At 35.5% G+C, this 13,275-nt stretch overlaps 1 protein-coding gene across 4 annotated transcripts in view; it reads left to right on the top strand.

The window, feature by feature from the left end:
* The first annotated feature begins 3,636 nt into the window (after positions 1-3,636).
* The window catches only part of Rcd5 (microspherule protein Rcd5), a 31,391-nt gene continuing 21,752 nt past the window's right edge, over positions 3,637-13,275 (top strand). For 3 of the 4 annotated variants that reach the window (XR_011331441.1, XM_069821972.1, XM_069821970.1), the window contains exons 1-5: positions 3,637-3,783; positions 5,245-5,378; positions 7,269-7,459; positions 8,627-8,847; positions 9,564-9,782. Coding sequence is in view for 3 of the 4 variants with exons in the window: in XM_069821972.1 (XP_069678073.1) it covers positions 5,251-5,378; positions 7,269-7,459; positions 8,627-8,847; positions 9,564-9,782 (759 nt within the window). In the remaining variant the exon portion in view is untranslated. Of the gene's footprint in view, positions 3,870-5,244; positions 5,379-7,268; positions 7,460-8,626; positions 8,848-9,563; positions 9,783-13,275 lie in introns of all 4 variants that reach the window. The other variant, XM_069821971.1, reaches the window with a different exon arrangement.

Raw genomic sequence — 13,275 nt, 5'->3', positions numbered from 1 at the left:
TGAATGGTAATATGTATAGCTCAACTGATGAATTGTTTATGATTATAAATTGAATTAATCTACTTGATATTAATTGCACAAATTTGTATAGCTTAATGAAAGTATGCTACTTTGTATTGTATATATTTGTATAGTTTTGGCCGATGAATTGTATATGCTTTAAATTGAATAGTAATCTATATAGCTCTACTGATAAATTGTTTGTGTTTGTAATTTGAAGTAGTTTGCATGATATGCATTATCAATTTCTGTATATCACAACTGGTTGAATTGTTTATGCCTTAAATTTAATTAAATTGTTTTGTATTATAATATAGCTCAACTTATGAATGATCGTTTGCGTTTGTAAATTTAATAATCTGATTGGCTATGTATTGTATACTTTTAGTAGAGCCATCGATGTAGCTCAGTCGACAGACTCGCTGGGCTGCTGATCCGGAGCTGCGTTCGGGCTTGGGTTGGATCCCCCTTTGGACTTTGGTTTCTTCGGAGGTTTTCCCCAGCCATGGGACTGAAGCCGGATGGTCTATGGCGAGTCCTTGGCATCAACCCCTTTGATTTGATTACCTGGTTGGGTTTTTCCGAGGTTTCCCCCACCGAAAAGGCAAATGCCGGGTAATATTTTGGCGAATCCTCGGACCTCATCTCATCTCACTACATCTCGCCAAAATGTAAAAAAATGTAAAAAAATTGTACAAAATTGTAAAAATTGTAGAAAATTACTAAATTGTAAAACTATAAAAATTTGTAAAAATTGTAATTGTAATATTGTAAAATGTTGACATGTTCCACATCTTAAAGCTTCATTGCTCATGTAAGATCTATGGAATAAAATAAATGAATGAATGAATGTACAGTTTCGGTTTCGCGTCGGTTTTCAATCTCTAATTAAAAACTTTCTTATTTTTGTCATTTGCATTGTTTAATATATAAAATAATTTAATATACCATGTTTACATTAATATAAATACCGGTACGAGTATAAACCAATAAAAGTTTGGTAAAATTGATCTTTAATGTGCTTGAATATTTTGGTACATCCATTAAAATTAACTTAATTGCAAATACAGATTTCAAAAAAATATATAGGCCTACAGTATGCAATACATATAAAGCTTAATTGCATCTCTAAAAGGCTGCAAAATATCAATAAAACTTACCTTATTAGGACCTTTACGGATATGAATATACCCGAGAACTTTATGCTCTAACAAGGTTAAAAAGGCAACACCAACTATAACAAAAATAACTAACAAAATAAAAATAATAAATAAACCAAAAACCTCCTTAAACATAAATACTATTTATAGAATAAATCTATATTCAAAGATTCTAAATCCATTGCACTTATCTGCCAAAACAGTATAAATTTAATATATTGTAAATTTATTTCAATTCAACAATCGGATTTTATTCTTCCAACAATAATTCCTTTCTACAATTCACCTTAAACGCTCTCGTCAACAATTGGATCTTCACTCGACACAGTATTCGTTATAGCACTCCACCGACGACAATGACAATTTACTTGGACTATTACGCACAACAATGAACTGTTAATCTTAACTAATATTTACAAAGCACTATTTACAAATCAGAACTACCAGTTCTCAGTTCACAGTTCTTCTATCTCAGTCACTCGAGTTCACAGTATCTCGAACCACAGACCTTCAGAGACAGTTCACTGTACTCGAACTCAGGTCCCTCCAACTGCGGTCCACTGCACTCGAACTCAGGCCTTCGGATGCTGATACAGTTGCGGACGCACACTCGAGTCGAACTCCGGTACACAAGACTGGCTTGCTTGCTCTGGCTTACTCACTGACTGAATAACTGAAAACTGCTGTCGTTCCTTCGCGACCGTAATTTATAACCACAGCGACGTAGCCTCGAAAGTTCGAATTCGCGAGTCTTCCACTTCGACGGATTTCTCGGCCTCTCTAGGCAAGCAGAAGATGCGCGCGCAAACTCCCTCTCCACTCTCTCGCCGCGCGCCGTCCTAAAGTGCTCCGCGCGATCTTCTCTCTTGCGGGACGCTGGTCGTGAGTTCGAATCTCACGTCGCTGTCACAATATTTTTATTGGCCTCAGCAATATCTCTAAGTTGAATGCAACAACCGTCCTTCAATGTGGCACACACTGTCACCCGTGGTGGATGTGCTTGGGTGTCTGCATCGTTGGTCATCTTGCACATCTGTCTTGCAGTTATCGAACTCAGTGTACCAAATCCACACCTCTTTCTGCACCGTACATCTCAACAATTTGGCGATGAATTTCTGCTTATAAGGTGCTCTTCAGATGCAAAAATCAGATCACACTAATCACTTCCACATTTGACCATGTTTCCGTGCACGGAGCTATCGTACAATTAATATTGCGAGGGTCTGACCCAGGGGCGTATTTTGCGGGCTACCGGGGCTACCGGTGGTAGCCCAAGGAAATTACAAAAGAAAAATTTTATAATATAACATAATGTAATAATTTTGTATTATTAGTTTTACCATAGTAATTAAAATTAAAGTAATTGTTAGATATATTTTGTGTAATAATAGGGTCAGCGGTAGCCCAAACCCTTTAACCAGTATACGCCCCTGGTCTGACCACAGTATTGTGGTCTGATGATTTGACGCAACATATGCATGATAATGAAGTGGATAAGCTGTGATCTGCTGCTGCAGCTCTGGCAGAAAATCCGAACGAGAGGGGAATGTTACCTGTGAAAGCTCTTGTTATCTTACTTTTTTAATCACCCTTGTAGTCCATCTTCTCGATGTGTCATAGTCATTAGGTTTGCTCATTTAGCACTTTTCGACAGTTTTCAACTGTTGTGAGTATCCTCATGAGTCGATGTGCGCATGCTCATGACAGTTGCAAACTATCAGAAACTGCTGTACGAACAAACCTATTGTTGTTGATATTCTTTTGTGTCCTCATCTAATAATGATCAGTGTTGTCAAAACTCTCAATGAAAAGAAAGCATAATTTGAATATAGTGTACTCCTATACTAACAATGCTGAATGGTTTAATTTTAGTAGTCCACTGCTGTGGAGTAACGATTAGCAAGCCTGACCGTGAAACAAGCGGGCCAAGTTGGGACAAATTACTTAATTGAGGTTTTTTCCGGGGTTTTCCCTCAACCCAATAAGAGCAAAATAATGCTGGGTAACTTTTGACACTGGACCCAGGACTCATTTCGCTGTCATTATCACCATTTCATTCAGACGTTAGATAATAACCATAGTAATTAAAAAAAAGTCGTAAAATATCCAATTTAAAAATTTTTAATTTTAGTCGCCAAATTGATCGGAAAATACAGCTAAACACTATATAGAAAGTGTAGTTATAAAAGCTACACCTAGTTACAAAATAGCTAAGTTGGCGACACTAATAATGAAATGTTTGCAATTGCCAACTGTTAAACAGCAGTTTCTCCAGTTATGAACATTTTCACATATTAATTCCAAATATAATTTTTCAAAGTGTTTTATATAATTTATTACACAATATGAGTTATTACACATCTCTTGTGTTTGTGTTCATCTCAACCCCTAGGGCAGTACATGACGGGGACATGCTAAATTTTCTAGGGTTATTTTACTACATTCCATCTAAACTTGGTAAACCTGAGCTATTGTGTTTAGGAGAACGCCTTATTACGCAAGCAGGAGTTGAGAAAAATCGCAATTGCAATTGAAACGTGATTGTATTTGTGTTTTCGTATATTTAGCCGTATTGGCGAAAGAGGGCTATACGAGGGATGAGTGTATTATATAACCGTAAAAGGTTTGATAAAATAAATACCAAATAATATGCTTTATTAGACCTTATGAGCATGTTTGTGGATGCAGTGCAGTCCATTATAAATTGAGGTTAGGGAGAGCTCTATCTTTATACTTTATGTAGAGTATTGTTAAAAAGAAAACTTAAGTGGCCCTTGTCATCAATTAATATACAATCCGTGAACATATAACAATTCATGATAATTTGTTGCAACAGTTTGTAATAATAACTGCACGGTATACACTATTGTTTTGAGACTTGAGGATTTAGCAACGGTTTGACTACTGTAGGCCTATATGTCTGTTTATGTTCTAATGAATTTAATGCATAACGCATGTATGTAATCTGACAATTTTTATGCAGGCATACTCAAAAATGTATACACACTTCAAAATCCAAAATATCTGAATAAACATTTTATTACTAAAGTGATACATCAAGGGATGGCCGTGAGACATGTTTAACAACTACTATGACAACAAATGCTCGGAGTGCTCCCCATTAGCATTCAAACACTTCTGGGTTCGATGAACTGTTCCATGTGCACATTAATCAGTGCATCCATTGTGATGATTGCACACGCCATTTCAATTTCCTTATGTAGCTGGTTTTCTGTGATACAACACATCCTTTAGGGTCCCTCATTAGTGGAAGTTAAATCGGGTGATCGTGGAGGGTACTCAAAAGCACCTCTTCGTCTTATCCATTGATCTAATATAGTCTTAGTGAAAGTGTTATAGCGCCATCTAGTTAAAAATAAAATCGCTCATTCCCATAGAGTACATGAATGTCAGGTAAAATGGATGTACGAAGATGTAGAGGTACACAAGACCAGTGACAGTTTCAGAATGATCTAATTAGGTACATGGAGGATGACAGTCCATAACAGACAATGTCATTAGTAAATTGACTCGTTGTATGAATGTGTGGAGCTCAGTACACACAATAATGGTGATTCACTCTACCATTCTGCTTAAATTGCTCGCAAATTTCTTCTTCTCTTGTACCTTTTCCTTGAATGACAAACATGCAGCCATATTTTTTTTTTTTTTTTTACTATCCTGCCACTTGCATTGTTGACTCCGACATTTATGCGATTAGCATTATCTTTTAATAGAATGTCACACTACACATTACAGTATTAGGGCTAATTCAGTTAAACTTTGAGAGTCCACATAATATAACATCTGAGAAAGTGTGTAGTGTAGAATATTTTATAGAAGACAGGGAGATGTTTAATGTTCTGCACGGGAATTTTGCAGTTTTTAACCTCCTTTACGTAGACTTTCAACATATTAAAAACATAGTTATTCACACATATTTCGGTTCCGCGATGAAAAATGCAGCAAAAATGTGCTGGAACACCGTCCCAGTGCATTGCGCCAGAAAAAAAAAAACACTGTGTAAGACCCCCAATTGACATATTCATTGCAAGGAACTAAACATTGTATTAAACTGTTTTAGGTAAAAATGGAACTTTCTTCATCTTCTTCATTGACTTCAGTTGGTTTGGGGGATGTGGAAGGTTTTGGAGGTCTATTAGGCATTCCTCTTGATCAACCACACGCATTGGAAGCACTTGGTACTAAACGCAGAAGGTAAGTTTATGAAGTTCATAGTGTTGACCTTTTAAGTAATTAGCCTGTATTTATTTATTTTTCTTACAGGTATTCAAATCCAGTGGAACTTGACAATTTGTCATTGCCCATATAATTAGTCAATGTGTGATTTGTAATTTGAATGTATACTAATATTATGTGCTGTATTGAATTATATGTGCTACTATTTAGTCCATGTTCCATAAATGGATACGTTTCCATATACGCTGTAGCAGACAAAAGGACTCGTTTATGCCACATATGATTCAATAACAGAACCCGTTAAGGACAGAGGGTTACGAACACACATACAAAAATTATGGCAAAACATGCAGTATCACTTTTGACAATATCTACTACAAGATTTATAATAGCCATACATAAATTTTACCACTGAATCTTGAAAGAATGCTGAATTGAATGGCTGATAGTTCACTTAATTTAGATTATTAATTTTTCCTTTACCATTTGTTTAATTGTTGCAACAAATCCAAAATATACTGAAACATAAGATATCAGATAATAGACGACGTTAAGATAATGAGGAGACAAAGAGGAAGGCAGAAAATAGGAAAGATTGGAGAAAGCTGGGTTTGCAGTGAAAGACCTGACTTTGGGCAGAACACTGAATGAATGAATGAATGAATGAATGAATGAATGAATGAATGAAGGAAGATAAACTAATGATGCCATTGATCCCAAACTTTTGCTAGATCTTACATATTGCCTTGTTATAGTGAAACTCAAGTTTTAATTTTTATAACTTGAAAATTAACATAGTTTCATAATTTTATACATGCTGTGGAAATTATTTTTTCCAAACTAATGTTTTAAAATATCACAAAACCCACATATCTTTTTCAAATTAAGTAAAACGTGAGCTTCTTATAGCTGTATGTACATGCAAGATCCGATAAAAATTTAGGACCAATTAGATCATTAGTTTAACAGGAATTTGTACCTATGTGATCTTACATTTCAGTGTATTTTCGATTTGTTCCAACAATTAAACAAATTATTTAGGACAGATGAATAATCTAAATTTAGTGAACTTTATGTCATTAAATTCAGCTCTCTTTCGAGATTCAGTGATAAAATTTATGTGTGGCTGTCATATTGTGGTAGATATTGATGTATATCGAGATATTTATTCTGGGCATCCTCTGCACATAACTTTATAATATTTGCTATTAATTTTCTAGCCTCACTGTGAATTGTTTTATCACGTGATCTTTCTGCCATATTACTGATGTATTAGACCTATTTATATTTTTTTCTTTTAATTGGTTTATTTTACGACGCTTTATCAACTACATTGGTTATCTAGCATCTGAGTGAATGCAGGTGATAATGCCAGCGAAAGGAATCCAGGATCCAGTACCGAAAGTTACCCAACATTTGCTCTTAATGGATTGAGGGAAAACCTCTGAAAAAACCTCAGCCAGGTAACTTGTCCCAACAAGGATTTGAACCCAGGCCTGCTTGTTTCACGGTCAGATATGTTAACCATTACTTTACAGTAGTGGATTTATTTCTATGTCAATAATGGAATATAATCTGAAATTATAATAAACTACCTGATTAAACTTGCCTGGTGTAAAGTAAAAGACTACGGAACATTACAAAAATTAGCAATATCAATAACTATAAAACATTATTACGACAGTAAACAGTTCCGCTCATAAACCACCTTACACGACTACTGCCAATATGTGGGTGCAGTTTAGAAGTAGCGTGAGCTGCATTGTGCATGCTTGACCAAGTCCCTCTCCCTCCATCTATGTGCTTCGCTAGCTCATTTCCCCTTTTGCCTATCATACACTGAATTTTCTGTTATCAGATAACAGTGTATAAGTATAAATGATTATTTCTGTTTCTTGAAATTTGCAGTAGTTCTCGTTCTATCAAACGCCGAAGATTTGATGATGAATTGGTGGAGTCAAGTCTTGGAACACCCGGGAACCTTGCTTCTAAAGTGGCTCGAACTCGTACACAGTCAGCCTCTAGTCCTGGCCTCAGTCCTTACAACACTACATACAGTTCACGTGTGCCCTCAACTCCAAGTTCCAGCAGCGCTCCAGGTTGGTGCATGTCAGACTTGTAACTAATTTGAAGACCTGAATATGTGTGTGTGTGTGTGTGTGTGTGTGTGTGTGTGTGCGTGCGTGCGTGCGTGCGTGTGTTTTTTTTTTTTAACACCTTTTATGGACTTCATAACATTGTAATCAGGAGTAGGTAAATCCTGGGTGCCAGGTCATTATGGCGCATAATAATTTTTATGTGGTGCCTGAATTCTTTTATTTGGTTCCAAATGTTTCAATACTTTGATTTCTTTTATGTCACTACGACTAATATATAAAGTTAATAAAGGTTATCATATGAAGAAGTTTGAGTGTGCTTTTTAATTAATATTGCTATATTTCTTGTACATTTCAAGATAATTATTGTCCTCTGAGAGTGTGTTTGTATTGTGTATATATTTAATATTGTTTTAATATATTTCAGTAAATGTATGTTCATCTTGGCTCAAATGCTTTTCTTATTAGGTCAGTTGAATAAAAATCAGTAAAATCTTACATGATTACTTGGCACTGAAAATTATTACTGGTCGGTAAAAGCAATTACTAATTTTCAGTTGAACAACAGTTTATTTTTACTGACAACAAATATATATATATATATATATATATATAGAGAGAGAGAGAGAGAGAGAGAGAGAGAGAGAGAGAGTGTGTGTGTGTGTGTGTGTGTGTGTGCGCGCGTGCGCGCGGCGGGCGTGCGTGCGTGCGCGCGCGCGTGCGTTTTTTTTTTTTTAATAATTTTCATTAACATAGGCTTAAATAAGTTACTGTAGCTCTTAGAAATCTTAATGCCAAATTTGATTATTTTCAGTATAACTTACATATTGCATTTGCAGGATTTGTGTGCGTTAATATTGTCATAAAGTGTGCACTGATGTAGCTTGATGGCTTCCCTGTTTGATCAGTGAAATTGCTGTCGCTACAGAATATTTTTTCCCCCCCCAGTTCTTCTCTATCTTCCAGTAATTGTGGAAGAGTGTCATACATAAATTGTGACTTTCACTTCTCAGATAAATTTCTTATTTCTTTCTCATAACACTTACGTTAAATAATCAATTTGTTGCAAGCATTGTTTAAAAAAAGTGTAATTTTGTTATTAATCGTGAATCGAGTTTCTGTTTATTATAAACCAAAAAAAAAATTCTTACTGGTATTGCCTTGTTTTAGTGGAGCTGGGATCGTCGAGTAGTGTTGTGGCTTTACCATCTGTGATGACACCACTGACACAGCCAGAGAACCGACAGCCACGACGCAGCACAAGCAAACCTTCATCTTCATCTGGAGGAAGAAGAAGCAGAAGACCTCGACACACACATTCAGTTGCCACCAAAGATCTTGGCCGATGGAAACCAACAGATGACCTAGCATTAATAATTGGCGTACAACAGGTCAGGATTTACTTACCAATTTTCAAGTTTGAAATAATGTTACCTTGAACTGTTCTTATGATTGTAAACAGCTTTAGTTTAATTAACATGAATGCACACTGGTTCGAGTTCTGATGATGAAGGAATTTTCTCGTGAAATTTCGGCCAGTGTATGGGACCAGTGTCCAACATTGTGATGAATTTGGGAAGCTAAAATTGGTAGCAAAATCCGGTTATGGAAACCAGCTACATTACTGGTCAAAAGTTTTCGATCAGCTATGAAAACAACTATATACTTTATTTCAATGTACAAACACATCGGAAACTAAATAGACCAGCAAAATAAATATTTTCTCTCTTTAGCATTATGATATGATAGAATATTCAAAACGAAATCCCTCTTTTAACCACAAATCCATAGTTGTGATAGGTGATCGAAAACTTTTGACTGGTAGTGTATAACAGCAGGGGAGATCATCGTGTTAGGCACATTATACTTCTGTTCTGGTTGGTTGATCATTTACCTCTGCTGAGGCATGTGAACATGAGACCGCTGGTTGGCCTTGGCCCTTATAGGCTGTCATACTACGAATTTATTTATTTAATAAACTATCCTTTTATTGAAGACAGATTGATAATGTGATTCGTAAAAATTAGCTTCAGGTTTCCTGAAATGGCTGACAGTTTTGTAATCTTCCTGTGTTGATGTTTCATTAGTCTGTTGTGTTTTCCTGTAGACAAACGATCTCCGCACAGTTCACCGAGGCACCAAGTTCTCCTGTAGGTTTACAGTCCAGGAGTTGCAGCAGAGATGGTATGCCTTACTGTATGACCCATCTGTTTCACGTGTGGCGGTGGCTGCAATGCGAAACCTTCATCCTGAATTGATAGCAAGTGTCCAAAGTCGTGCCTTGTATTCAAAGGCCGAGGAACAGCTATTAGGTACAATCAAATCGGTATGTATAGTGTTTTCCTAATGACCAAAAAGCTAGAATAACGTTTTTAGGAATATTTTTCAGTGTTAATTATAATGGTTATGTATTTTGGGTCCCTATCATCACTGCATGGCGCTTCCTCAGTTGCGGATAGAGGAGACGGCCTACTGATAGGGAGGGTAACTGCGAATATATTGAATAAGCAGTTGTGGACAGCTGATAAAGGGTGGTCCTCCAGCTTGGGGGTTGGGAGAAAGGCTAACAATCTATCACCGTAAAAACAGCTTGTTACGAAACCTCAAAATAAGCCTTGGAATGGGACTGATTCCTTGGGACGATCACAGCAAAGAAATAAGGTTATGAAATTTGGTACTTGGAATGTTACAAGTCTATATAGAATAGGAGCGGTAATATAAGTAGCAAAAGAACTAGCTAGATATAGAATAGACTTTGTGGGAGTACAAGAGGTTAGGTTAGATGGGAATGGCATATCACAAATAGGAGATTACTTGTTGTATTATGGGGGAGGAAACAATAATCACCGATAAGGAGTAGGATTTTTTGTTCATAAAAGAATAAAATCAGCAGTAAAAAAGGTCAATTTTATCAGTGACAGGTTATCATATTTAGTACGTAAGGGTAGATGGTGCGATACTGGAGTTATAAATGCTCATGCCTCTACAGAAGAGAAAGACGACTATATAAAGGATAGCTTCTATGAGGAATTGGAACATACTTTTGATCAGTTATCTAGATATATGAAAATTTTATTGGGGGATTTCAATGCTAAAGTAGGACGGGAGGATATTTTTAAACCGACTATTGGAAAAAAGAGCCTACACGTGACTAGTAATGATAATGGCGTTAGGTTAGTCAACTTTGCCACATCATAAAATTTAATTGTCAAAAGTACAACGTTTTCCCATAAGGATATACATAAATATACTTGGACTTCTCCAGATGGATATACACACAACCAAATAGATCACATCTTGTTAGATAAACGAAGGCATACTAGTATAGAGACATTCGAACCTTCAGGGGGCAGACTGTAATTCTGACTATTATTTGGTAATTGGAGAACTAAGAGAAAGACTATCAGTAGCCAAGTGAGTAGAGCATCAAGTTAAAATAAGGAGATTAAATATTCCGAAATTAAAGGACGAGGAAACTAAGCAACATTATCAGGTCGAAATTTCAAATATGTTTGCCGCTTTAGGAAATTCTGACGAAGTTGAGGAAGGTGTGGTGGAGGGGTGGTGGAGGCGGCTGAGAGCAGGGGTGGGGGTAGTGGAGGTGGCAATACCGATTTAGGATGTTAACCACATGTAGAGTCAAATATGAAAACTATTCCGATTTCATCTACTTGTGGACTGTTAAAAAAACAAGCAATGAGAAAAAAAATGTATTATATGTGAAATATATCTACAGGCCTAAGATATTTCTCGGCAGAATCACCTCCGTATTAGAGTCGCTTATAATATTTGTGTACCGTATGAGCTTTTATATCTTTGTGTCAAAGAAGGTTGCCACCTGGGAGTTCAATCATATTTGATACAATCTGCCCAAGCTTCGCATTGGTGTTGATACTTTGTGATTCAAACTACTTCTCATATGGGTGATAATTGCATAGTTCAAGGTCCAAACTGTAAGGAGAGTGGAGAATGCCTCCTAACCAGACTGGTCTAGGAGTGCTTATTTACGTACATACTTTATACTCATGCAAAGTTGTGAAAGAGTACAATGGCTTACAGTTGATTGTAAGAGCCATAAACTTCACATATTTTACTTAATTTTTTAAGATTTCTGAACAGTTTAATTACAATAATAATGCATCAAGAATAATATTATTGGAGATTGAAACAGTTATTATGAACTTCTGTAGTTTAATAAATGTCTATTGTAAAGGCAGTTTTAAAGGGAGATCTAAATATTTTGAGGTCACTCTCAGTGATCTAGGGGTGAAGTACTCTCCTTTAGACCCAAGGCTTGTGGGTTCAACCCAGCTGGTGTTGATGGATTTTTCAGGATGCAAAAATCTGGAGTGCAAGTTCTCCAAGAAGAATTTTAAGCTGTTTGTCCTATGTCGGAATTTTCCAACATGTTAAAGACTTCCAAGCCTAAATTTCTCCTCTCTCACATCCTAATAATACCTTAGTTGCTTACTAGGTGTCATTTGAGGCGATAAGCTTATCACTTGTTTCTCTGCAAATAAGTGTAATTAAATTCCTTGTAGGTATTGAAGCCTCCACTAGGGGGTACCTATGAATTTAATCAATGAATGAAATATTTTGAGGTTGGTAATTATATTATTTGAGCGAAGATTACATTACATGCATGACCAATTTGATAATTCTTTTTCATCTAAAGTTTCATTGAAAAGAAAGATTTATTATTCATTCATTTATTGTTCAGTCTTCTGATTGTCTTGTCTTACTAAACTTTGTTATTATTTTCCAATGACTGTATGTTGGATTAAGTCAGTTTTTCTCAGACCCATTCTCTTTTGCAAACATCTCGTTCATGAAACCACAAGTAACTTTTTGTTTTAGTACACCCAATGTCAGTTGTAATTTATTTGTAATTATTTTACATTTATTATTATTATTGTTGATGATTTTTGTTTTTATGGTGGTGATGGGTATTTACTTTTGATTCATAATTGATACAGTATGTAATGCTTTCATGTGGTATGGTGGTAGTGGCGGTTGTTTTACAGCGCGTTTCATCTAGATTGTGGAATATTTAGCTTTAAGAGGAGAGGATGGTATTTTTTAAAACTTTTTTCCTATTTGGTGTAAAATATTAATTTTTTGTATGTAGAGAGCTCATAGCTGTGGCAACTCAATCAAATAAAAATATTTTGAAAAAAAAATATATATATATATTTGGGGGCCCAAATTTGAAAAAAATATACCCAATGCAGGATTGTACTAAAACCGATATATCTAAACCGTTTTTAAAGATAGATTCTAACAGTTCTTTGCAATGTATTTACAAAAGCATGTTCTACAAACTGTCTGTAACAGAATTTTGATATTAGTCCCTACGTTTGTAAAATGAACAATTAAAATTTAATAACAATTTTCTGATTTCCTTTCTTGCAAACAAACGGAAGTATTTTTAAAATTAAATCAATTAACAAAATTCTGTTACAGAGAAAAGTTTCCTAATAGTCTAAAGAATGTGTGTTCTAAATTTCATGCATGTATCTTTAATAGTTCAGAAATTATATCCATTTTTGTCTGGCAATGTAGCAAAAAAAATGAAGTTACTAGAAACCAATAAAAGCGGGCGTGTGATTTAAAAATCCATAGTGCAGGAAGTTTAGAAATGACGTCTCAACATCCGATAAGGGCACAAATACCCACAAAATGTTATGCAATGCATTCCACACATATCAAAGGGTATTTTAAAGGAAAAAAAAATTTTTTGAAAATTTAATTTACCGGAAACAACAATAAAAGTGGGCGAGTGATTTAAAAATCCATAACGCAAGAAGTTTAAAAATGGC

This window comes from Periplaneta americana, chromosome 3, assembly GCF_040183065.1.
Source record: "Periplaneta americana isolate PAMFEO1 chromosome 3, P.americana_PAMFEO1_priV1, whole genome shotgun sequence".
NCBI lineage: Eukaryota > Metazoa > Arthropoda > Insecta > Blattodea > Blattidae > Periplaneta > Periplaneta americana.
The sequence above is the reverse complement of the archived record's forward strand: the minus strand, read 5'-3'. Positions and strand labels throughout refer to the sequence as shown.